General features: G+C 46.1%; 2 protein-coding genes across 2 annotated transcripts in view; one reads left to right on the top strand and one right to left on the bottom strand.

The window, feature by feature from the left end:
* Positions 1 to 6,757: 6,757 nt before the first annotated feature.
* GFM1 (G elongation factor mitochondrial 1) overlaps positions 6,758 to 26,631 on the bottom strand; it is a 40,067-nt gene continuing 20,193 nt past the window's right edge. The window contains exons 14-18 of the mRNA XM_031957575.1: positions 17,228 to 17,390; positions 15,954 to 16,098; positions 9,052 to 9,212; positions 8,190 to 8,243; positions 6,758 to 7,123 (exon numbers count right to left, since the gene is read on the bottom strand). Of these exons, the coding sequence (XP_031813435.1) occupies positions 6,992 to 7,123; positions 8,190 to 8,243; positions 9,052 to 9,212; positions 15,954 to 16,098; positions 17,228 to 17,390 (655 nt within the window). The 3' untranslated portion in view covers positions 6,758 to 6,991. The remainder of the gene's footprint in view (positions 7,124 to 8,189; positions 8,244 to 9,051; positions 9,213 to 15,953; positions 16,099 to 17,227; positions 17,391 to 26,631) is intronic.
* LXN (latexin) lies at positions 20,440 to 26,622 on the top strand. Its single transcript, XM_031957576.1, has 7 exons — positions 20,440 to 20,512; positions 21,115 to 21,344; positions 21,978 to 22,040; positions 23,142 to 23,319; positions 23,706 to 23,842; positions 26,051 to 26,116; positions 26,391 to 26,622. The coding sequence occupies exons 2-7, from the start codon at positions 21,213 to 21,215 to the stop codon at positions 26,481 to 26,483; spliced, it is 669 nt and encodes a 222-aa protein (XP_031813436.1). The 5' UTR covers positions 20,440 to 20,512; positions 21,115 to 21,212; the 3' UTR covers positions 26,484 to 26,622.

Raw genomic sequence — 26,631 nt, 5'->3', positions numbered from 1 at the left:
TTAAGAAACTGGCTTTGTCATCATTTGCCTTGATGGGCAAGGCTTGCTGAGGATGGAGAGTGAATTTAAAACTGAGATCGTAAAGCATGGATCGGCAAACAAAGTCTAGGGGAAGGTTTTAGGAACGGGTTAAAAAGGCTGCCTTGTCCAACTTTCTCATTTAACCGACAAGGAAACCGAGACCCAGAAAAGGTAAGAGTCTTGCCCAGATACCCAAAGGGAGTAAACATCTGAAATGGGATTTGAATTCAGGACTTCAGGATCTAGTTAGTCGTCTTTCTTGTTGTGCCACAGTTCTCTTTTATTGTCCTGACTCAGTTTCCCTAATTGTCTATCTTGCCTCGGTTTCTCCGGCATTACATTTCCAGCATACCAAGCGTCTTTCTGTTTTTCACTCACAAAAGACTTTGCACCCTTGGTTTTTCCCCTTAGCCTAAGTAATTTAATAGCAAGCAGGAGAACACATAATGGAAGCTCTAATTGAATCCAATGGGGTACCTCCTAGGGGCAGGACCAAAAGGGCTGCGGAAGGAAACAAAAGGGATGGAAAATAGATGTTCCTATTATCTGATGGTACTCAGAACTGGTACCGTGTCATGGAAGGTCAGTGACAATGTCAGAAACCTATTAAGCAAATTACTCGGGCCAATAATGACGAAGCAGCAGCCTCAAAAGATCTAGCTGACAAAAAAATGAACATTTCCCCGTTTACGTGGAATGGTAAAACAGCCGGCACACCTGCCTAAAGCCTTGGAGCTGATTCCGGATCAAAGGATGACAGCCATTTAGTCCAACCATCTCTTTCTACAGATGAGGAAACAGACCCCCGAGGGCAAAAGGTTTGCCTAAGATCCTACAGAAATCAGATTCTGGAGGGTCATGGGTCACAGATTTAGAGTTAGAGAGAAGGGACTGCCCAAAGTCTCACAAGAGAGGGACAGACCCACGGACATCAACGGAGCTCTTTCCATTGTATCATGAGGTCATATGACCATTAGTAACACTATGAATGACTCAGGCTCCTCCAGCACTCCTCCTCCACCACACCCTGACATCTGTCTGCCCAGCACCCCTTCCTTATTTACACTGACTTAGGAAAGAAAGGCAGCTCACCTCAAACATCTCAGAGTCTGATGGGAAAGACAACACACAAAGGACTTCCATTCACAAACAAGATCCACAGAATAAATTAGTCACAGAGAGAAAATAGTAGAGTTAAAAATCCCACATAAAGGTGGGATTTAAACTGGGACTTGAGAGAAATCAGGGAAATCAAGAGGCAGAGATGAGGAAGAGCATTTAAATGGAGGTTATGGGATGGAGGGTCTGATTCCACATACAGAAAGAGACCAGGGTCATTGGACCACTGAGTATTTGCGGGTGGGATGCAGTGTAAGAAGAATGGAAAGGGAGGACAGACTGGGCTATAAAGGGCTTTGAATATCAAACAGATTTTTAATTTGATCCTGCAGGTACTGGGGACCCAATGGAGTTTATCGAGTAAGGGGGGGACATGGCCAGATGTGGGTTTTCAAAAGATCAATTTGATAGCTGAGTAAAGCATGAACTGGATTGGAAACACATTTGAGGCTGTGAGAACAGCCAGATCACAATAGTCCAAGTGTATGGTGACGAGATTGAGAGCCAGCTCTTCCTGACTTTATATCCAGTGATGTAGCCATGACTTCACACTTTCTAAATTAACTTCCATAGATTAAACACTCTTGATAATACAGTAAAATGGATGATTTCTGCTCAAATCTGCTCCTCAAGACAATGATTTTAGTAATCCAATGGGTGTGACATTTTCAGAAAAAAAGACTTAAAATTTTTCAAAAACTTTGCCTACTCTGATTAGCACCAAGTCTCCCATGATCATCCACAAAAGAAGGGATTTTTGTTTTCAGGTGCCTAAGCCAAGTATCTTCATTCAGTCTTAATCTTGATTCAAGAAAGGGAAAAAAAAAAGCTTTGTTAGATTATTAACCTCCAGGTGGACAATTAAGTCCTTCCCACTATTTTGTGAGGTTCTGAGACGAGGTCTGCAAACACAGTGAGCTAATTAAGAATAGGAATTTGGCTCTTAAAAAAAAAGTTATCAGGGGAGAATCCACATGGAGGCACCCAATATCTTGACATTTTTATTTTTAAATTAATATATAATTCATAAAAGGGAAAGGAAAGGGCATCCATTTAGCATGTAAGATTTTCTCAAAAATCTCTCCATTGGAAATGGAAAGGTCATTTTAGACCTTTTATCTTATTTCACTGAATAGATACTGATGACTCATCTAAAGTAACTGGGATCATGTCATTTTTTATGCTCTGTATAGCAAAGAGTAGCTAGAAGATGGCTTGGATACGTCAATTATTTAGAATTACAGGAAAATGCCTTTTCTTTTCCAATTTCATTCGGCCAGCTGCTTATATTAATAGGTAAGGTTTTTTCCTCTTAGAATTACAGATTTAAAGCAGAAAGGGACCTCAGAAGTTGAGTACAATCCTTTCATTTTCTACATGAGAAAACTGAGGCCCAAGTTCACATAGGAAGTCAGTTACAAGAGTTGGGATTTGAACTGGGGTCCATTATTAGGCTAATTCATTATTTTTCATGTTTAACTTTAAAAATCAGTCTGGTTGAATGGGAGAATTAATCCTTTTAATGGGACATTCAGGAGAATCGAGATTAAAGGATCTATTCTTCACCCAGAGTAGGACTTGGGGGGAGTTATCTTAAAAAGTCCACCTTGATAAAGGGTTAAAAACTCTTTAATCAGAACTAAGCACTGTTAATTGGGTGGGGTCTCCGCCAAGATTCAACTCAATCTCATCATCAGCCCAGTCCTTCAGAGGCTGCTTTGACTAACAGGAGCTAGTTTCTGAATGAGGAAGTAGAAAGGGGGAAAAAAACTTGGATCACCCCATAGTCCTAATGGATATAATTAATAAATAATGTTATAGAAATGAAATAATTATTTCTCTCACCATAGTTATAAGTATTGCATAAATTAGGAAACTTTTTTGCATGTTTAGAGAATTGAAAACACAAGATAAATCATACCTTTCTACCCCAAAATAACAAACTCTTCCCAGCACGTAGAGTCTACTCTTCCTTGGATTTACAGAAAAAGTCAGGTGTTCCTACATGTTTGCAATTACCTAAAATCTTTCTAGCAGGATTGGGTCCAAAAATATGCTCTAGATCAGGGCTCCTTAAACTTTAAACCTCTTTTCCCCTGGAAAATTTTTATGCAACCTCAGGTATATATTTATACAAAACAGTCGTACAAATCAAACATTTACTGATAATAAATCATGATTTCGTGACCCTCACCTTTAGTTACATGACTCCATATAAAGATCCCAAACCCAGAGTTTAAAGAACCTTGTCTCTAGATAACCTGTGAAATTATTTCTATGGAAGAAAATTGAAAAGTCCTAAATAAAAATGAGAACATATCTGATTAACATTTAGTGCTATTAGACTTCCGGCCAAACGTTCAAGATACAGAAAACCAAAGGCAGCTATCGAACCTAATGGGAAATAAAGTTTATGGCTACTTTCAAAAGTGGAATCATTTAAATATTTAGTCCGATGCAAAAGACCAAATATCAAGCCAATGTCTGAGGGCCCAAATACTAACCCAAGAGTTAAGGGTTAACTAGAAATTGCCTGGGGCTCCATAAGTAAATAATGGAGCAATTAGCTTCCCATGGGAAGGGACCAAGTTCAGTCCTTATTTTCTTGTGCCAGTATCTGTCATCACTTCATCACAGTACAATTAACACCGTAACTTGCCTGTCCCAATTATTCCTCTAGTCGTGAGAGAGCCAGCGGGTGGTTTTTAGACATTTTGAGTATATGAGGCGATTCCAAGCAGCTTTGATAGCTAGAGAAAGCGCTTCCTCCCTGGGAGTTCCCCAAGTCAACGGACTCACAGGTTGCTCCGATTCAGAAACCACATGTAGCCTTGAGGGTCCCACTCACAACTAAGGAGCCTGCCATGAAGGGCTAAAGGCCAGGATGACCTCTGGGATCACCAGCCAGGGGCATGTCTGGTTGGTCTGAGCTGGGGGGGGAGGTTTGGACCCATCTGGAAGAAAAGGGTCTGTACAAAAAACACAGGAATTGGGTGGGAATCGGCATGCAAAGGCGGGCTCTGAGAAGAATGGGCAGGCCCAAAGTTCCATGTGGTGTCACTGGGAGACTTGGTTCTGAAAGACTCAAAGATCTGGCTCAGGGTGCAAAGAACAGCTTCTCACTCACTCCGAGGTCCAATGAGGGGGTCTCTTTTTCACTGGTGGGTGTAAGGAGAGGAGACTTGCCAATGGCTTTTAGATCTCCCAAGATGATGGGCAAGACGGACGGTGAAGGGGTTTTCCATCCCAGCTACACACACACTGTATGTTTCCCTGTAGTCCTAATAGATTGCTGTTATGTTGCAGAACAGGGGTAAGGAGTGGGGTGAAGTCTGCAATTCTCTCCCTAAAAGGGGGAATCTTGGATTTGGGGCATCACTTAGCCAGGGGAAGGGGATCTAGCTTGAAACCTGATAAAAGCACCCTTGAGCTAAGACCTGGATTACTGTATAGTGGAAAGAAGTGTGATTATCAGCAACACAGAGATGTTAGACTGGTAGCTATGGTGCCATCAAAGTATAATAATATCAGGGATGTTACACTGGTACCTAGGGTGCCATTGGAGTATGAGATATATATATATATATATATATATATAGGTTGTCCACAAAACATTTGACACTCACTCTTGGATGGATGCTGGCTCCCATGTGCCCTCCTCTGCTGGAGGTATTCCGAAGCCCCGTTCCACTCAAACCCTTGAATCCCGCATCCTCTAGGTTGGAAATCATCTGACCCAACAACATGCACCCTCCGTTATGTGTGACCTTCCCCCTCCTCCTCCCCATTAAAACGTGACCCCCTTGCCAGAAGAGCCGTCTATGTCCCCAGCCCTGGGGCGTACTTGGCTCATAGCGGGCGCTTAGTGTGTTCCCATTCCATCCCATAGACGGCCCGTCAAGCAAAATGGAGTGATTACGAGGGAGAGAGGGCTAACGGACAAGACAGTGACACAGAAGCAAAGACTGACAGGCTGGAACGATGGGACAAATTTCTATTTATTTTATCCCGGTTACATTTTCTTATTAAAATCTTACACTTAGGTTCAAGAACAGAACTGCCATGTACAGAATGGAAGTCATGGGTCAGTGCAAGAGTTCGGACTCTTAAGTATGAGGCTACAAAAGCTCATTAAGAGAACGCGAGCTCCCCAGACAAAGGCAGCGTTGGTTGCAGTGCACTCTGGCCTGGTCGGCCTGCATCTGATGTGCTGTGTGTAGGTTTGGCTGCCCCATTTTAAGAGTCCTTTATATGCTAGAGCGAGTGCAGGGTCTGAACGGGGAAGCAACAGAAAAGCATTTCGTGGGAATCTGCCGCCGCACTTTCGGCTAGAGGTGCTCCAGGCTGACCAGGTGCTTTCCTTGGCCGGAGAAAACAGAATTAGGACCAGTGACAGACTCTAGCTTGAGAGGAGTAAAATTTCCTTAATTATGCACATAATTATATATATTTTTTCATATATATAGAGGGGGGAGGCAGCCCAAAAGTTGAATAAGTTGCCTTCTGGAGTTTGACTGCTCATCAAGGGTGTTGCAGAGGGATTCAACTATATGATTCCTGGGATCCCTTCCAACCTCAAAAACTTGATTCTGTAAACGCTTAAGGAAGAAAAGTCTCCCGAGTTAATTCATTCCTATTGCCAACTTCCCTGAAAATCTGAACGAGCCTCGAACGACTGGAGCCAAGATGGCTGACCCAAAAGCACAGTCCATGAGGACATTTAGTAACAACACTTGCAAGGCTTAAGTCACCTTCATAGCTAATTATCAACTCAAAATACAAAGTCATGCCAGGGGATGCTCCCAGAAACCACAAGGAACCCAATGTCATCCTTTAGTTACTGGGTTTTTGCTTTTTTAACATCCCAAGAAAGAGACGGGAAGTCTACAGTCATAGGGTTTCTGCAGGAAATGATCAGTATTCCCAACTTGGTTTAAATCAAACTGTGGAGATGAATGAGCACCCGCCTCTTCCTCCCCTTTCTCTCATTTCTCCCCATCCTCCCCAAATGCCAATTTTCCTAAATATCAGTTGTTTCAAGCCTCCAGACCACTGTTCATTTGTTTGCAAACAGAAACCATCTTTGTAAGAGGCAATAACCTGCTGTGGACCCATCTCGGAAGGCTGGATAAAGGCCTCTCTGAAACCGAGGGTTCTAAGGCAAGACAGACTCTTCCGCTACACGAGATAGAGTCTAGAACGATAGGCCATGATGCCATCCAGAATGCTCACAAGCCCAAGCTCCCACCCATCCCCTTGCAGGCACCAGGGGGCCTGGAGCTGTCCGCGGTGCTGCCGAGCACCTTCTGACTCATCTAGCTAGGAAACACTGGACCGCCCTCACTCCCTACATGAGGCCCTAGCGGAATGTCCTCCGCCCTCCTAAAACCAGACAGAGCTGTGGGAGCCTCCAGAGTCACAAACGCAGGGCCCTAAACCCTTCAGAGCGAGAAATTCGGGCCAGTACATCAATTTCCTGAAGCAAGGACCCGAGCCTGAAAAAGCGCCTTTATCCCCTTCAACAATCAAAAAACATTGGTTCACTGGGCATGCAGACATTTGGTAAGAAAAACCCCCAGTCCAAGATGGTAACCCCTCAAATAAATATTGTTCAGAATAGTATAAACGTTTTTAATAGACATCTTACAAGACTGAAAAAAAGGACTCCATGGCCATAGGGCATTATACATATATTAACTTTAGGTTACTTCTGAATAAAAAGAGAGGAAATCCGCTCACATCCTATTCTCCTCGGCCTAAATCCACTCTCCTGGACTCCAGCCTTCGGGGGAACATGGGAGACTGGAGAGGGAAGCAGAATGCAGTCCATTGCTCGGCTCAGGGGAGAAAATCAGCTCTTGGCTTTTCCCTTCTTGGCAGGGAGCTGGCCCGTGGCTTCCAGGTACTTGTGGATGAGCTCCTCCTGCGTGGCGGGCAAGCACTGCTGGTAGCGGGAGTACTCCATCGTATATTCGCCTTTTCCCTGCGGGACGGAAGAGAGCACAAGGTCGCCCTGGACTCATTATGACTGTCATGGAAAGTCAGGCAAAAGTGAGGCTGAAGAGGGGACCCCGAAACTCTGAAAATCCTTAAAGGAGAAAGTCTCCTTCAACTCCGCCTCAGTGAGGGACCCCGCCCCAAAGGGCTCGGCTCAGTCCTGAAACTCACTGAATTCAATTCAAATTCCAGCTCAAGCTGAGACCCAGCGAGGAGCCAACTTGGGATTCCCCCCACGGGCCCCCTTCAGCTTATATCCATAAAAGAGCCAAACTAAAACCCTCTCTTTGCAGAGGTTCCAAACATTCCATGCTATGCCATGCTTGGCACGCCAAGGGCCTCTGCCCACGGGAGAACTCTTTCCAGGGCCACCCTCTCTTTACCCTCACCTATTTCCCTAACCAGACTCGATGCCTCTGTCAGGATTTCTAACCTTACTTCCAATCCCCATAATAAACTTCTTTTATCAAGCTATGTTTCTGGGTCTGTAAATTCCTTTACAGGGAACTTCTGTGCCACCAGAAGGGAGTCCCCAAACTCCCTACCCTTGCGCCCAATCCCAAGGGGGTGCAGGGGAGCCAAACCTCTGCATCTGGTTCCCTGAACCCCAAACCTGCCACTAGACCAAATCATTTAAGTCCCTGGCCACCAGAAACCCCGATCTCATTTTGGTTCCTTAAATCTAATCCTCATCAAGGTCTGTTACCCAATGACCAAGCATGCATTTATGTGCTTGTTGGGTGCTGGGCACAAGAGTGGGGACGGTCAGTCCTTTCCCTGGGTGCTTACGTTCTATCAGAGGAAACACCGTAATTAAATATAAAATATGCAAGGCAAGTGGGGGCAGCACTAACAGTGTGGGGGCTGGGGGTGAGAGGAGAGGCCGTGGATGCCGTGAGAGTAAGAAAGCTTTCTAAGAGTTTTAAGTGAAAGGATGGACACGGGACAATCCGTTTCCCTTTTCTCTGTAAGACAGAGCAGGGAAGAGAACTCGCCGGGCACGCTGGCGCAGCTGCTTTCCCGGGCCTCCCGGGGTGGGCAGCCTGGCTTACCTCGGTGCACGACCGCAGTTCCGTGGCGTAGCCAAACATTTCATTCAGCGGCACCTGAAAGGCAAGGCAGGGAAGGTTCCAGCCCGGCTTCCAGAAAAACATCGAACACAGAAAAGGCGCTCGCTCCCATTCACCTCCGGGGAAGCGTCAGAGGAACAAGCCAGAGCCCCCCAACAACTTTCTGGGCATAACCCCCCACTGACTTGAAGCCCATCTGGCCAGACTCGCCACTTGTGTCTTGCTGTTTGAATCCATGGGACCGAGATCAGGCCCCCGCAGTGTTGTGCCTCTCCCCTTTGGCCTCCTGGAGCAGCCCCTGGGGAGGCCAGAGCCTTCTCCTCTCCTCAGAGGGTCCCTGGGGAGGCCAGAGCCCTCTCCTCTCCTCAGAGGGTCCCTGGGGAGGCCAGAGCCTTTTCCTCTCCTCAGAGGGTCCCTGGGGAGGCTTGAATCCTCTCTTCCCCTCAAAAGGCCCTTGGGGAGGCCAGAACCCTCTCCTCTCCTCAAAGGGTCTCCTGGGAAGATCCCCTGATACACAAGGGCGAGGGAAAGGCAGGGGCAGAAGAAGCATCACTCAGCTAATTCCAAGGCCCACCTCCGAGGGAAGCAGCTGGACAGACACACCCAAGCCGGGAGATGCTTCCATAGCCTGGGCACTGTTCTGGGTCCAGACTCCCAGGATCCCAAGCTCCCTGCAGGCCCCAAGCCTGCTGCCTCTTAGCTCCCAGCCCCCTGCCACAAGGTCTCCCCCATGGACACAAGGCAGGTCTCCAAGAGCCACAAGGGGGTCTGTGTGAGCCCGTCACTGCCACAGATCTCAGGGCTCCCACGGACTCCGCCTCCCCGGGGTCCCAGCGGCACTTACGTCTGCGTACAAAGTGAAGCAGTCCTCGGCGCCGTCCTGGCCCGTGATCACTCCGTGGCGGCGGTTAATCCCAGCAATCACGCTGCCCTGGAACTCGTTGGGAGCTACCACCTCCACCGACATCACGGGCTCCAGGATGCACAGAGTGGTGTTTGCCAGGGCTGGGGAACAGAAGCAGACTTAGCACCCACGGGCACAGAGGGCACGAGCGTGTGCCAGTGTCTGCCGTGACAGCAGAGGGAATGGATGCGTCCGCCCCGACTCACTTCTACTAGCCCAGCCCAGAGGCCGGTGCCCCAGACGGTTCTGCAGACTGCAACGTTCCATCTAGACCCGCTTCTCTCTGGGGCTGGTTTCCCCAAAGGAGACACCAGTTAACTGGGGCTTCCTTCTGACCTGAGCAACCTTTCCAAGCACAGACACTTAGCCCTCTCATGGTGGGACCCAGGGATGTAAAGCTAGGGGGGGCCTCCCCAAGGTTATCAAGCCCAGTCCCCAAGTCCCCTTTCTCCAGGCATGAGATTGCCCAGACCACCCCAGGATAAGAACCAGGAGCCCACATGGGATAGCCCACTGTGCCAGACCCTCGGGGGTTCAGTTTTAATCACATCATTACAAAGTTCTTCCTTTTATCTAAATGAAATCATTCTTGCTTCAATTTAAATCCATTTTTTCTTTTCCACTTCTTGTCAGACATGAACAACAATTGCTCCTCTGTCCCTGCTGGAGTAACTAAATCACACCTTTGAGTTTTCCCTTCTTAAAAAAAAAAAAGACTTTTTAAATACACATTTCTTTATGAATCATGTTGGGAGAGAAAAACTACAACAAAAGGGAAAGATCACATGTGTTGATTTACATTCAACCTCCTTCGTTCTCTTTCTGGATGCAGACGACATTTTCTGTCCAGAGTTCACTGGGATTGTCTTTGATGACTGAACTGACTCAAGTCTTTCATGGTTAATCAATGCATATTCTTATTGTTACCGTGTACAATGTTTTCTTGGTTCTGCTTGTTACACTCGGCCCCGGTTCATACAAATCTTTTCAGGCCTTTTCTAAAATCAGCTTGTTCATCATTTTAAAAGAGAATATTCCTTCAATATACCTTCAAAAACCAGGACTTATTCTATCCACTACCTTCAAAAACCACTCCCTGACTGATGGGCGAACACACATTTTCCAATTCTTTGCCACCACAAAAAGAGCCGCTACAAACATTTTTGCACGTGTGAGTCCTTTTCCCTCCTTTATGATTTCCTTGGGCTACAGACCCTTAATGGCACTGTGGGGTCATAGGTTATGCACAGTTTTATATGGGCTTTCCCTTTTTAAGCTAAATAATCCAACTTTTTTCTTTTTTTTTTTCTGTTTTACCTTAGAAACAAATACTTTAATTATTCAACACAATAAATTGTTAATCACCAAGCATATGTTTTTGATTTTGTTTTTCTGGATGCAGATGGTATTTTCTACCTAAAATTTATTGAGATTGCCTTGGATAATCCAACTTTTTCACTTTTCTTCCTCCTAACTGTGTTCCCTTTCATAAGTCACTTTGGAGGCTTAAACATACCTCAAATTAAATGCATCCGCTGCTGTAACACAAGCCCGTTTAAGGTGGTTGATTGGACACTAATGGGACCTTTGGGATCATTCTGAAAATGGTCTTTGTGCTAGTTAGCAAGGGCGGTCTGCCTAAATCTGACAAGGTTACCGATCTCTTCTTAAATGGTTCTTTTAACAACGGAAAGAATTTCAGTTCCTTCATGCTAAATTTCTTTCTTTGGGGGGAAAGGGGGAAAGAAGGGGAGACTTTATTTATTCAGCACTTAGTACCTACCACACATTGGGCTAAACACTTTACAAGTATCATATCATTTGATCCTCACACCCAACTTGGAAAGTAGGTGCTATTTATTATCCCCATTTTACAGTTATGGAAACTGAGGAGCACAGAGGTTGCATGATTTGCTGAGGGTCATAAAGCTAGTGAGTGAGTGAGGCTGGACTCAGACCTTCCTAACTCCAGGCTGGAGCTCTATCCACTACTTGCTAGCTGCAGGCAGGCATTAAGGTTAAGGGAGATAACATCAATGCAAAAATTAAAAGCATTAGGGAAAAACAACACTGGCTGCCTCCAGCCTCTCTTACTTGGTCTGGGTACTCTCTTCTTGGTCTGGGGCTGTTCAATGAGGCACATGTTCTCAGATAGGACCAAGTTAATTTTCCTTTCCTTGTGACCAGACCGGGTCCCCAGTCTTCTCGCTAAATTTCTATTTGGGGGAACGAAAACAAAGACAGCTCTTTTCCCATCCACCATCACAAGCTCCCTGAAATCTGCTCAAGCTTAAGGAGGTGAACCCCAGGTTAAGAATTCCTGGCCAACCTCAAGGCTCACAGGCTGGCGTCCTCCGGAGCGCAGAAGGGCCTTCAGAGGCGCCCGTCCCTTCAAACAACCCCAATCACAAGCAGGGAAGTGCGTCGCCAACCACAATCTGCCAGTCCAACTATGCTCGTGTTCTGAAGCACTGAGCCGAAATTCTTGAAACCGTTCTCCAATTCGGAGCCCTCTGCCCAAGCCGAGCCCCATTTAGTCCAAACGAGGGACTTTTACAGCATTTTTTCAAAGGCCTTCAATGTAAAAGGCCATCTCAGACTCCCAGGCTCCCTTTGATGATCTCTTAGAGGACTGAGTTCTAAACCCAGACGGGAGGATGAGGATGAACAAAAGCCACGGACCAGCTTGTGAGCCTGATCGGCTGCAGATGGAGGAATGGCAGCCACATCACCGGCTTTCCCTGGCTCTAAAAACAGCTGGGGGTTGGTTTGGTTTAACATGGACTGTTTTAAGCAGATGAAGAAGTCCAACACCTTGCGAGAATGGCAGCTCCCCAGAGCCCTTCCCCTCTCCCTCCGTCCTCCCTCTCACTTTGAGCCTTCTCCAGTCAGCCCCACTACCTGACGAGGTTCCGATCCGTAACCGCCAGTTGGCAGCCATCGAGAAGGGAGCAATGGCCCGCCTGACATTGCCAGGATACGGGCACAGCAGAGACATCTGCAGCCAAAGGCTGCAATGGAGAATCCCATGGGATGGCAGCGGAGCGCCTGACTTAATCCCAGGGAAACCTAGAAGGTCAAACTGCTCCCTGGAGCTCGGCCTAGCTGCTCTAGAGGGCTCTATGTGTGATGGGGTAAAGCCAGGTGAGAAAGACAGCATAATCTGCATATGCTGCAAAGACAGCATAATAATAAGTCAACTAGTCCATCAAACAACAAACATTTATTAAGCACCTACTGGGTGCCTGTGGCACTATTCTGAAGATACAATTCAAAAGAAGGAGGATATCAAGCAAACCAGTATGCACAAAGCAAGATAAATAGGGAATGATGGAGAGAGAAGAGGCCCCAGAATTAAGAGGGCCTGGAAGAGCCTGTGACAGACGGGATTTTATTTGGGACATAAAGGCAGCCAGGAAAGACAAGTGGTGGCCACAAGGAGGGAAACCCTAGAATTTAAAATGTTAAGAAATGAATGATAAAAAAAAATTTTAATACCCAATTGGGAAATATTTGTACAAAACAAGTACAAATATATTATTTTAAAAAAAAAAAGGAAAAGAAAATGTGAGCCAGGTGAATTTTTGCTTGTCGTCACTGTGAAACCATGTGTTTGGGATGAAGAATAACTATGAAAAGATTTTTTCTCTAATATTTTCCCATCTATAGCAATAAAATATCATCTCTGAAGGAGATAAGGTAGAATTAGTACTGACATGTAGTGACCAGTATTTTATCTCTAAGTATTAAGTAGGAGATGGGTAGTGAGGAAACTGGAAGAACTGGAATTTTCACATTGGGTTTCTGAGTTATTTTCTTTTCCTCTAGAACAGTGATCATCTCTCAGTGACTAAGCAGGGGAGAGGAGGAAGAAAACAGCCATTCTGAATGAGCAAGTTTAAAATGAGAGGAAAAGGTGAAGAAAAAGACATTTAAGATGGACTTTGCGTGTAGGCCTCCGTCTGCTCGAACCACTTGTATGGGGGCTCTTCACAAGTGCTCCATCTGTGGGGTGACCGTCTAGACACGTAGACATATGGACGTGTGCATGTACGTGGGAGGACCTGTATGTGTAGATGTGCTTGCCTGCACAGAGATTTTAACGATCCAGAAATGATCCTCCTCAAACGGCTTGTAGTTAACATTGACGGCTATTTGGGGACTTTTTTTCCCAACATGTTTATTCAGTGGGGAGTAGCGGATGGAGCTGGGAGTGAAACCAGGGAAACCTCCTTGATTCAAGTCCTTCCTGACAAATGCTATTTGGGTGACCCTGGGCAAGTCTAGGTCGGGGAGTTAAACATACAAAAACTCTTGGAAATGTTTAACAAAATAAATAAAACATAATGTAAATTTGTGGCCTTCTAAATCACACTATTGAGCAGAATTTGCTATCACTGCTCTAAGCAAGGCCCTAAGTCTGAGCTGATGAGAAACTGCACCACAAGTCTGAGCTTTACCTCCTATTTATTCTTCAGTGCTTTCCTTAAAAGGATAAGACTTAAAAAAAAAAAAACTTTAAATATAAAGCAACTAGATGTTTATGTAATCCCTATAAGGAATCAATATTTAGCTAATAATAATTGAGTGATGCATAATTTTCATTTTAAAAAAAGCAATTTGTTTTCAACACACTGCGCTCAGGTAAAGGGCCGATGCTTGATTTACAGCTTTGGATTTACTAACGAAAATTTGTGAAAACTAAATCCACCTACGTTAAATGTTCCTCGAATATCATACAGTCCTTGAAATCTGGTATTTATAATAAATAAAATGTACAAAGCATCTCTTTGCTCTACTGATGTGACCATTTCCAGGTTTCCTAGCAGCAAAAGGCCTTGGGCTACTGCCTGTCTTGGTTGCAAATGTTTTCTAGAATATCTAAGATTTCAGCTTCAATTTTTTAAGAGGGAAAGATGAGCTGGATGCTCTTAAACCAAGACCTGCCATTTATTTTAAGTTCGCAGCCTTCAAATCCTTCTTGTAGTGGCAAAGAAGTGGTGATCAAGGAGGTGCCCGCAAGGAAGGATGACTAATAAAATTCCGGGATGGGAAGGGAATGGAAGGCTACCTGCCTTAAGAAATGACAAAAGAGACCATTTCAGAGAAGCCCGGAAGATCGGGAAGACCTGGCATGAACGGATTAAGAGCGAAGCGGGCAAAGGTGAACGATGACATTGTTGGAAAGGAAATGATTCTGAAAGGCAATGCCTTCTTGCCATCTTGCAATGGCTGACCACAAATCCGGGGACTCACAATGACACATGCACACACACGTTTCCAGACAGGGCAGACTGAGACTGTTTTTTTAGACACGGCCATTATGCAGACATTTCATATTTTTTACACGTTTTTTTTGTTGTTTTGATTTTTCTCCCAGTGAGTATGGAGAGAGAAGAAATGTTTGTTAAATGAAAATAAACAGATTTTTTTTTTTTTGACTGAGGGAATTGGGGTTAAGTGACCTGCCCAGGGTCACACAGCTAGGAAGTATTAAGTGTCTGAGACCAGATTTGAACTCAGGTCCTCCTGACTTCAGGGCTGGGGCTCTCTCCACTGCGCCACCCGGCTGCCCCCAATAAACTGATTTTTTTAAAACAACTCAGAAAAAAAGCAATAATCACTTCAAAATAGGATGTCTTAAAAACGAATCACGCCAAATTCCCTCTCATCTCCTTTTTAAACAGGGTTACTGGGCAGACTTACAAAGAAAAGCCACGAACATCACATACACGACAAACACGGCCCTTGACCCGAGCCCTGTCATATCTTTTTGGAAAAGCTGGACTGTGGTAGTTCTAGATCTGGAATGTTCCATAGCCTAAGCAAAAGGGGAGGGATCAAGGACTGAGCTCACCTCATGGCCTCTAGTGAAGGGAACCAGGGATTCACCAGCCCAATTCTGGTCAACACTAATCAAGGCACCCGTGAAATGCTTATTAAACTGCAGGGGATGCGAAGCTGGGGAAATGAGCCCAAACGGCAAAACTGGGATCCCAGAAGACCTCAAGAGGCCAGAAGGATGAACTGCAACTAAGAGGAAGCACTTCAGTGGAGCTCCTGGGATTCCGGAAGGAAGATGGAGGCGTTGGGAAGGCAGAGTTCACCTGAGAAGGACACAGGTGTTTTCTGAGACACCACCACCCCCGGGAGCAGCGGATTCGGACCCGAAGGTGCCGTCAGCCTTGCTGTGCAGCCTCTGCCTGGGTCAGAGGACAGCAGGAGGCCCGGGGGGCCTGAGAGCAGTGACAAGCCAGAATGCGCCCAGGAGAGTCATCAGGAACAAACTGGATCAGCCCCAACACAAACGCGTCCGGCTGCGGTGTCAGATAACTCTCGGGTGCCTTTCTTGTCATTTCTTTCTTTCATAAACATCCACTACAGAAAAACAATCTGGACAATTGAGGGCTTCCATGTCAATGAGTCTCTGCAGGAGAGGTGGCTGATTTCTGCAGTACTGCAAAGCTGCCTCTACTATAAAGGAAGTTCCTAATTGCTTCTTTTCTATTTAAAAAACGACAAATTTCTATTGCCATGTGTGAAAGAAGTCCACTCGGGGAGTCACCATCTAGTTCCTGCCCTGTACATAAATCACTTAAAAATCAGAACATGACCATCGGTAATTTATACGAAAGATGCTTTTTTGAAGTTCTGACTCTTCTTGCCTCGTATTCTAAAGGCACAGGTGACAGATTTATCACAGATTTTTTTTGTTGTCAAAGGCAAGAAACATCTAGATGAGTTGAGAGAGCTGGGCTTTGCTGTTTTCCCCTAGGACTCAACCCTCTCTCTCCACCTGTGACGGCCTACAAAGAGCACATGATTTGACAGCTCAATCCTACCTTGCTTCAGCGCACCTTCCCCGGCTCGAATGAAGGAGATCTCGTTAGAATCTACCATGTGGTGTGCTCCATCTTCTACGACAAACCGTACCCCAGATATCCGGTGCCCCGAGAGGGGGCCTTTCTGACAAGCATCCAAGAACCCCTGAAAAAAATGGCAGAAGGGAGTATGTAGGGGTAGGGGTGGCCATACAGCCTACAGTGACTCATAACCCTGCCAAGAACCCCAGACACTCAGGGGTTTGAAAGCTGAGTGAAGAACATTACTCGGGTATAAGACTGCAAGTGAATAATGAATGAGATAATATTTTATAGCTCTATTACACAGGTATTACAGCAATATGAAAAGAAAAAGGGCTGCCATCTTTGGCGCTTTCCCTTAACAGTAATTACTTCATTTTTGCAGCCCATCGTAAGAGAACATTACTATGATTTCCCAATGAGGAAAACAAGGGAGGGAGAAAGGAAGCCACTTCACATACTATTACAAAACTTCCATCAAAATTGAGTTCTCACTATAGATCCCAATCCCTCGAGTATCATGCCGAGAGTAATAGAGCATGCCTTGAAATGGTCTACAATATCAATAAGGGCCAAAGTGGGGGAGATGATTACGTTAACCTGCCATTTCCTTCCTGTAACAAAAGTATATTTCTATTAAGCTTTTTAAATTTCAATTCTAAGTAATTTAAAAAAAAATGCCTACTTGAGGCAAGCTACTGAACAAATAACAATGGAAGGATTACAAAGGACACGGAGGAAGGAAGGCAAAATGAGAAATCCAGGAGTGTTACCTCTGTTCCCTAAATTCAGCAAAGAACCTCTCATTTTAAGGGAGAAAAACTTTGAAATTAAATAAGAAATAAAAATCACTCGCAACTTTAAATTCTACCCTGAAGCAACAAAACAGCGAAAGTCCATGAGACTAAACATACATAATAATCTCTCTAGAAGGAAAAATTTCAATTTTTAAAAACTGTTTTACTATGACATTTTTGCAACCAACTAAACACATTCAAGCTATTATCAGAGAGGTAAAGCTTATGATCAGAAAGAAAGTAAAATCTCTTACTAACCTCAAAAAGGCATGAATTTATTGGCCACATGGCCACACAATTAAAGAACAGAAATTCCTTAAATCAAATGAGAAATGGAAAGGTCAGCCCGAAGAAGAAAGCTATAATTAAGGCAAATAAGTTAGAGAGGAAAGAAATAAGATGTTAAGTCAAGTTAGTCAGGCCGGTGTTTTAACAAACCAAAATGAATTTTCTCACCTTTTCTATGGCGGGAATAAACTGCTTTGGGATATTTGTCCCATATGTGTTATCTACAAATTCCAGCTTGGTGTAGTTCTCAGGTTCTAGAGGTTCTAAGACGCCTATCACTTTCCCATACTGGCCAGCACCACCAGATTGTTTCTTATGAGTAAAATCGAACCTGCAAATGAAGTAGAGAGAGGCAAAAAAATGGCCGTATTATTTCATATTTCAATGGACCTCAAGATAATCAGCCACTCCCTCTGCTCCTCAAGGGCAATTCCTGGCGATACTTTCCCATGGATCCTCCCCAGAGAATCGACCCCAGTACTCAGTTTTCCTCTAATACCTTTCGGTGCCTCTAGGGCAGCCCCCCAACTCCATTCACTCCTCTTAGCTGTTCCCCCACAGCATTTGTTATTTTAAATTAAGGAAATCTCCACATCTCTCTCTCTCTCTCCATCAGAAAATAAAAAACGGTCCTCGGACTAACATTTTACACAAGTCAGCCCAAGTGGGTCAGAAACTCTCAAAAATTAAGTTTATAAAGAAAGAAAGGAAAACAAGATGAAGAGTTAAAATAAGAGGTACCTTAAGACGGGCATGTGGTGACCCACTGGCTAACCTACTGGGGACTGTAATGGGAGAATAGAGAAGCAAGACCAGAGGGCCACAGGGTAACTGGAGGAGTGTGGCCTGGTCCTGGAAACACAGGGCTGGGCTGCTGAAGCCCCCAAGGGGCTGCAGCTGGCCTGGGAAGCTGACAAGCAGAGGGAGTCATCCTTGTCTTTTACAGCTCCACTGAGAAGAGGAAAACCCAAGAAGGGTGAGGCCTGCTGCTTGGGGTGGATGGGATGATGTCAACAGCCAGCACAGCAGGAAGAGTTGCTTAATTCACATTTTACTACTGTTTGTTCTGCCCCAAAGAAGCACCTTTGGAAAGGGTAGAACCAAAACAGCTCTGGAGAACGACGCCAAACCTCTCCCCCCTTTCCCCATAACTGCCAAGCGCCCTGACCCCGGTTGTCCCCTTGCCCTCCTCTCTCCCACGACCCCTGGTACCACGTGTCACCGATCTTGGCGTTTCTACCTCCACGACATTGCTCGCCAACGTCGCCTCGGCCCTCACCTGGACCGCAGCGGACAGCTGCCCGCCTCAATGCTCTCTCCACTCCATCCTCCACTACATCACTGGACATTTTCCTGAAGCGTATGCCCACCACAAACTCCAGGCTCCCCCCTTTCTATTTGGCAAGGGTATCTTTCTACTCTTCTTCTAGGTCCCACTCCCCACGCCCTCTGTGACTGGGTCACACGGACCACCTGCTGCCCCCGACTCCTGGGCCCTTTGGCTGACCGTCTGCCACATTCGGTGAGCAGTGAGGGGGCGCAGATACTTAGCTGGTGATCCTGGGCAAGTCACCTGCTTGCCTCAGTTTCCTCATCTGTAAAGTGAGCTGGAGAAGGAAACGACAACCCATTCCTGTATCTTTGTCAAGAAAACCCAAATGGGGTCACGGAGAATCGGACACGAGTGAAAAACAACATATCTGGAATGCTGTCCCTTCTCATCTTCACCTTCAGCCTTCCCTGGCCCCTGGTTCATAATCGATCTGCAGGAGGCCGAGGCCTTTTTCAGTTCCGACACCCCTTTCTTTGCTCCCCAACATTCAGCCCAGCACATCATTAAGTATTCAGTGAATGCTTAGTGCCTCACTGACCAGACAAGATAAAATACAAAGCCCAGAAGGGAGCCCTTGACTCCCCTTTGATGAATTCAGTCTATCCCCAGATACTCCGAGAATACACAGATGGGATCCGCCCCAGACAGGGGGCTCTGAAAGGCGGAGAAGCGGGGAGGTTTTGAAGGCCTGGAGGACACACGCCGGCCCAATTTACAAATCCTAGGCCAATGACTTAGCTTCAATTCTTCAGAAAAGTCTAGATGGCTCATCAAGGAAAAGAAAATGCTGGTTCTGGATTCCTCAGGCCCAGCTCATGGCTTAGTGACCTTCCTTTTGTAAGTGACCTTACAAAACTGCTTTGTCAGGGAAATTCTAGGGATATTGCTTATCTGGAGCTGTACCAAAGCACCATCGTTTATTTATTTGGGGGGGGGGGGGGAGAGGGGCCAAGACAACCATGCAAGGTCACACAGCCGGGAAATGTTTAAGTGTCTGAGGCATGATTTGAACTCAGATCTTCCTGACTCCAAGGGGGTTGTTCTATCCACCACACCCAGAAAGCTCCATTACTTGACAAAAGCACTTCATTTTATTCTTGGTGGGAAGTTCCCATTGGAGTACCCAGAGGGTGCGCTGTTATTCCATCATTTTATCAGGAACTGGACAAAGGCGCAGAGGGCGAGATCACCAGATCTGCAGATGATATCAAACTGGGAGGACGGAAGAAACTGTGATTCAAAGGATCCAAAAGGCTCTTGGCAGTTACTGCATAGGCTCAATCTGACGTGGTGAGATGCATTAGGGGTAAATGTGAAGCACTGATCAGAGGGAACAAAAAATACAACTTCACAAGCATAAAACAGGCAGAAAGCTTGGATAGAGAACTTCTGTGCTAAAACTGCAGACTCTGAGCTAATCTTGAGTGACGGACGAGGCAGCCCCCAGTGGGAGCCGCAGGAGGAGGGGCCCGGAAGGGACAGGACGGTGAGAGTTTGACTGGAATCTGCTCGTCGGCTCCTCTCCGGAGGCTCGCCTTCCATTCTGGCTGCCATGTTTAAGGGCACTGATGAGCCTTCAGGAGAGCACAACCAGCAGAGGGAAGGAAGAGCCTTAAATGGTTGAAGGGGAGACTGTGTTGGATGTGACAGCTACCTTCGGGCATCCCAAGGGAAGGAGGGACCAGGCTGGTTCCAGTAAAGAGGCACATGAAGGGCAGGAAAAACTCCCTGACCATGAGTGCTGCTCAAGAGTGAAACGGGCGATCTTTGGCCCTCCCAGCAGAGGCTGGACACTAGTCAGCCATGACTCAGTCACAGGGAAGACTCCTTCCTGGCCAGTGGGTTGGACTCCACTTGTAGTGGCTGCGTCAGTCCCTTTTAACTCTCAAATTCTGGGATCCTCCGAATCCCAATTTTCTTCAAGGTTCCTTTCTCCCAGAAGCCAATCCTGCACCACCTTAATAGCTACCCGACTCCCCATTCCTGACTCCCCCTTCCTCCCTCCCCCTCAGGGCAGGGGCAAGCCCAGGCCCAGTAACGTCTGGGTGCTGAGAAGCTTGGGAAATGACTTTGAATTGAATTCCACTTCGGATGATGGCCCAGATACTTGGGACATAGAGGTAGGGAAGCCCAGTGGATACGGGGGGTCGGGGTTGGAGAGATTGGGGCTGGGGCGCGCATTTGGAGACTTTTCTGGGTAGAGTGCTAAGTAAATCACTGGAGCTGCAAACCCCAGTCAGGGCCCTCCCCGAGGCGCGGGCTGGGAAACCCACAAACCACTGACTGCCAGGCAGCTCCCGGGCTGGGGTGGGGGGAAAGAAGCAAAGGATCCGAACCACTTTCCCAGGGCCTCCTACAGGGAGCAAGGAAAGAGCTGGGCTGGGGGGGCAAAGGGCAGGGCCCCGCCCTCCCCCGCCCAGGGCCCGGCCCCCGCCTCCGGGAGGCACCCGGAGCCACAGGAAGCCCGGCCGGGCAGGAGAGCCCCGAGGGCAGAGGGAGCGGCGGCCCCGGGCCTCAGCTTCCTGCCTCCCGGGAGGGAGGGGAAGGGGGCGGGGGAGGAGGAGGGAAAGAGGAAGAGAAGGAAGGGAGGAGGAGGGAAAGGAGAGAAAGACGCGGAGGATAGGAGGAGAATAAGGAAGGAGGGGGAGGAGGAAGGCGGGCCCGCGCCGCCCCCCCCCCCCCCCCCCCCCGCCCAGCAGCCCCCACCCCCGCCGTCCAACAGCCAAAAGCTCGGCGCTGCTCCGAGTCTCCACTTGGTCTCTCCTCGGTCCTCGGTCCTCGGTCCTCGGTCCCCCTCCGGAGCCGCCGCCCCCGCCAGCGATGGAGGAGCTCCACCCGAGCCATTACCCCGCAAGGCGGGCGGCCACGCTGGTCCAGAACTACATCAACTACCAGGTCGGGACCCCGCACAAGGTGTACTTGTTTGGCAAGGTCACACAGGCCACCCTGGAGGTGAGTGACCGGCCCCGGCGGCCCCGGCCCCACGAGTTAACTTATTGGAGCAGCAGGTGGAGGGAGGGAAGGAGGGAGGGCGGGCGGGCGGCGGCCGGGCCGGGTCCCCCACGAGCCTCCTGCCGTCTCAGCCCCGCTTCTCCGGAGAATTCCCACAGCTGCGATTCAAATGGCAGGAAGGCACTCCGGGTGGGGGGGGGGGCAGGAGGGCGCCGGAGGAAAGCCGGGCCGCACCTGCGGCGGCCGGCCGGGGCGCCCGGGGGCTGACAGCATTTCCCGCAGCCCGGGCCGGGGCCCCAGTGGATGGGCTCGCGGAGGGCTCCCGGGGAGATTCAGCCTGGCCACAGCCACGGTGCCGGAAGAGCCCCGCTTAGCCGGCCCAGGCTCCCTCACTAAGACCCCGCAAATCGTTTGAAAAACCAAGCAGTGGGTTACCCCTTAAGGTATGGACCACTCGGCCTGGCGCGGAGTTGGGTCGGTTTTGTTCTTATTCTACAACATCCGGGCTGTCCTAAGGGTATTTACCTCGGTAATTAACACACCTTGACCCTTTGCCATTGCTCCCGGCCCGGCCCATCTCCCTTCCCCAGACGGGAGAGTAAGACTGGCCTTCTCTTTATCTTGTTAATTCAGGACATTCCAGGAAGGGGCCATAAGTACCACCTGAAATTTACTTTGGGAGAAATGGTCAAGAACGTAAGTAACGTGATGCTTTAATGTCATTGTAACAGCTCAAATTCTCTGAACAGAACCTAAGGTTGCTGTTCGCAAAATCCTTGCCCCCTAAATACTGAACTATTAACCCTATGGAGCTTTGCGGTCTGCAAATGCAAAGGCCCAATGGGAAATGGGCATTTTTGCTGCGTTATATAGAAAACAAGCCATCAATTTCACTTGGTTTCCATTTTGAGCACCACATGACCATGGTCAATCCCATCTTATGGATACCATAGAACTGTCCAGCTTTGCTGGAAGTACCTTGAAGGAATTTGGTTTTTCCATTAATTATTTTTCAAATTGCCTTCCTCATTCCTGTTCTGATTTACAAGAGGCTGGGGGGCGGGGGGGGGGGGAGAATAATCTTCCAGATATCTACGAGTTACAAAATGGCCAAATATTGTTGGACAAACATATTTCAATAATAGCAAAAACGGTACGACATTAAACGGGCTTAATAAAAATGTGTTAATATGGCAAGGAAACAGTGGTTTGGGCCACTGCCCTGATAAAGTCTGATAGGAGGCGGTCGTTTAAGATGTTAACCGTGAGCCAGAGACACAGGGTCTATAGGAAATATAATAAAAGGCATCCGAGTTGCTAGACAACCAACCACCTTTAAAACGGGATTATCCGCTGCTGGCCTCTGGTACGGGATGAGAGATGAGATACTTTCAGAGGCCAATAATAAAACAATGATGAAAGAGCTATATGTTTGATTTTCCTTCTTGTGGTACCATTCGCACCTCACTTTGCTAATGTTTCAAGGGAGGGAGGGCGGGCACTCGGGGTGATGTGACTTATATCTGATTTTGCAAATGGTTACTATTCATATGTGAGGATTCTATACGAAGTTAATATGTGTCATATATATATATATATATATATATATAAATGAATATATATGTTATGTGCATATGCATAAAGCCATACACTCATATATCAAGGTGTTTAAATAGTCTTCTGGAAAAGGGTACAGTGGGGCAGTCAGCACACCCAGAATAATCACAGAAGCAGAGTATTTTGAATTCTAAGTCGGCACCAGAAAATCTGAATTTTATGCAAATATATTTTAAACAGGAGATTATGGTGAACTGCGAAGCGCAAGTATTTTACCCCACAACTGGAGAGAACACTGTACCCGAAGTGGAATATACGTTTTTAGGGGACGCTGGTAAAAACACAGATGAGGAAGACAATAAATTTTATGAGAGTCTCAAATCCATGAAGAAACCATTGAAAGCCAAGAAAATTCCAGGTACATGTAAAAAGACTACAGATCTTATGGAGTCTACCTTTGCCCCATGTGCCAGCAGCTATAGGCATTTGTATATAGGCTGGGTGGGTGGGGCAGGTCTATTCAGCACCACCATCGCTGGACAGCCGCGGACCTCAAGGCAGCCAGGGAGGGGCCCCTCAGCCAGAAAGGGAGAAGGCCAGGGATGGAGTCTGAGGCTGGAGATGTCCCCTCCAGCTGCTCAGGGGGTCATCCCCCAGCTCCCTCTCAGCAGGCCCGGCATTAGTCCAAATGGTACCCAAGTCAAACAACAAGGGGGTGCTTAAGAATAACTTATTGACAACTATGTCGATAAAATGATGGCCGCCTTCACCATCTAAATGCTTCTCCTCCTCCCCTCCCAACAGACGATTATGGGTACATCCCTCCGGAACTGAAGCCAGTTCGACACCTAGCCATAGTGGCCTCTGGTTACGTAATATGGCAGCATTCCAGTGAAAAAACATGCTATAATATGGCATGGGTAGAAAATGTCAAGCAAGTGGTGAGTAGCACCTTTTGGACCATCAGACATTGGGGATGATCCCAAAGATCCATTCTGACCATTAGCAATACAGCAAATGTCGTTGTCCCTAAATCAATGCTTAACCATCCACTATGAAAGGGAGCAAACAGTTATACAAGACCATGAAATATCTGGCTCTGAAATATGATGATCAAATTACTGGCAGCACATTTTGGTTCTTAATTATGTAGAGTTGTTTCAGCCTGATAGGAAATTTAGTTTGCATTTCCTAAACACAAAATTTAGGAGGCAGCATGGCAATGGTAAGGCATGAAATATTTTCTTGGGGGACAGATACTTGCTGCCAATAATCATGCAGAGGCAAAGCAGTGTTCTGAGACTGTATACTCAAATGAGTACTCTCATATCCAAAAAACCCTCCAAAATAACCTATATTTTTGACAACTAGAAATAGATTATAATGCAATCCCTTACACACAAATACATGCTGTCAGTGTTTCTTCGTACCAATGAAAAATATACCTACTCACAGACATGGCTTTTTTATCTTCTATTAGCTTTTAAGGGCATCTCAACAGTCAATTTTTCCTTAATCACAAATTAAATTGACTAGTAGTTGTTTCTGAGAACATAGATCTTTTCAGTCATTTATTTCTTGCAATTTCAGCTCCAAACTTTTAGTCACAAGCACTTAATGATTTTGATCTTTTCACCTTTATTCGTAATTCCATATTCTATACGATTTCATTTTTAAGTTATTAAAGACACTGAAATTGCTCTCCCAAAGTGTGCTTCCCAAACTACCCAGGTCACGTTTGGCACCTGTTTTTCTCAATTTAATGTTGGAATGTATCTGCTCTCTTTAATAAGTCGTTGATAGCTTTGCTACTGAGACCTTTCCCAAGGTGCATTATGGGTTTGTTTGTTTTTTAAGTAGTTCAATTTGAAGGAAAAAAGGGTGAAAAAATCTCTTTCTCTACCCTTTCATTAAAGTTTTACTTCTATTGTAGGAATAAAACTTTAGTTAAATTTGTTGCACCTGGCTGATTTGTTCTGCAACAGGAGACCAATTATAATAGACTTTTAAGAACTCTTCTCCATTGGCTCAGATCAATTTTAAGTGGCCCTTAAATCCAGATTATAAGAATTGTTCTATCAACTCATGGGCAATAACCTAACTCTAATTTTCTTTGCCCATATGCCCGAAATATTATTGCCCTGGAGGGGGAGGGGGGAATGAATTAAGACACAGAGAAATCGTGGACTTTTACAGCTGTCACATCCATAAGGTATTTTTTATAAGAGAGCCTGGACCAAGACTGGGACTTGGAGTCACATCAAGTACCTTAACAGAAAGATTCCAATTTTTCAAGAAAATGTCTCACTAGTGGATACATTCCCTTAACAGTCAAAGAAAAGGGTGTCTGCAGCGCCAAACAAAAGCAAGCTCCCGTTTGCCATTCATTACGGATCTGCACAGGAAGGACAGGAAGGCCCTCTGCAGCAACTCATTTAACCCTTGTATTCAAGACAATCACAACTGCAATCACCATAAAACCACTGTATTCCCGAAAGAGTTTAGGAATATTCCAATTCTAATTGGAACTAACTAATTCCATTAGTTGTCTTAAAGAGCCAGAAGCTCTCCTCACAAGATAAACCAAAAACCAATGTCTAATTAGACATTGCTCTTAATTAGAAAACCCTGTAAACATACACACTGTGTTTATCCCAACTTCTAGATTTTCCAGAGTAAGCTTTCCATAGAAATGTATGCTGCTTTAATACAAATAACTCATTTTAATAATTGAGTGTCCTTTGAGCTCTGCTTTCATGAATAATGACGGATGCTCTCTAGGTTCTTAAATAATAAACTAGTCTTTTAACAATTCTTATGCAGCTGTCACAATAATGAGGAGACTAACGACACAAAGGGCAAACAGTGATGCTTTTTGAACATTCTAATTAAGCCAGTTCAAGTTGGAATTGCAGGATGAAGGGACCTTGGAGGTATCTAGTCCCCCACTCTCAGGGAAACAACCCTGAAGAGGTGCCTTGCCTTGCCCTAACACCCCACTCCCCCAGCAGAGAGCAGAGAGTGTAAAACTCATTCTAGACTGCCTAGTGAATTCAGTTCACTTTTGTGAACTGCATCTCAAAATGAAACCTGTTTTTTTGTTTTCCTAAAGAAAAGTGTTTTAATTTTTAATTTAATTTTTGTTACAGAAAAGAGAGGATGATTTTATTGAATTGGACTATAACGTCTTGATTCATAACTTTGTATCATCACAGGTAAAGTAACATCACCATACCCCTGCCTCAGGAACTGACTTTCTGGGCAAAATAACAACTTGTTGACAGATCCATTTCATGTGTGATCAGCTGCCAATGCCTTTCCCTCAGAGATCTGTATATATGTCCATATGTAGCATGACACCTTGCCTCCCTTATCCTTGAAGACAAAATTCTTTGCCACTCAGGCACATAAAATCCTTGTTGACCAAATGTCAAACATATCAAAAAGATACCAAATGTCCTTAAACAACTCTACATTTTTCCTCCCTAGGATATGAATCCTTGCCAAATACAAGTCCTCTGGCATCCCCAGTATGGAGTTAAAGTCAAACACTACAAACGCCAACTGCACCGAAAGCAATGAGCAGGAACACGCAGTCACCTGTCCTGCTTGTGCCCTTCATCCATCTACAGAGCTTGGGAACCAAACTGCCCAAGATGTATCGGTGTCCAGACTGCTGTGTACTATTGTGTAGATTCCATAATAAACCACTCCAACCTATGCCTAATTA

The sequence above is a fragment of the Sarcophilus harrisii genome, chromosome 3, assembly GCF_902635505.1.
Source record: "Sarcophilus harrisii chromosome 3, mSarHar1.11, whole genome shotgun sequence".
In the NCBI taxonomy this organism is placed as follows: Eukaryota; Metazoa; Chordata; class Mammalia; order Dasyuromorphia; family Dasyuridae; genus Sarcophilus; species Sarcophilus harrisii.
This window is presented reverse-complemented; position numbering and strand designations above follow the sequence as displayed.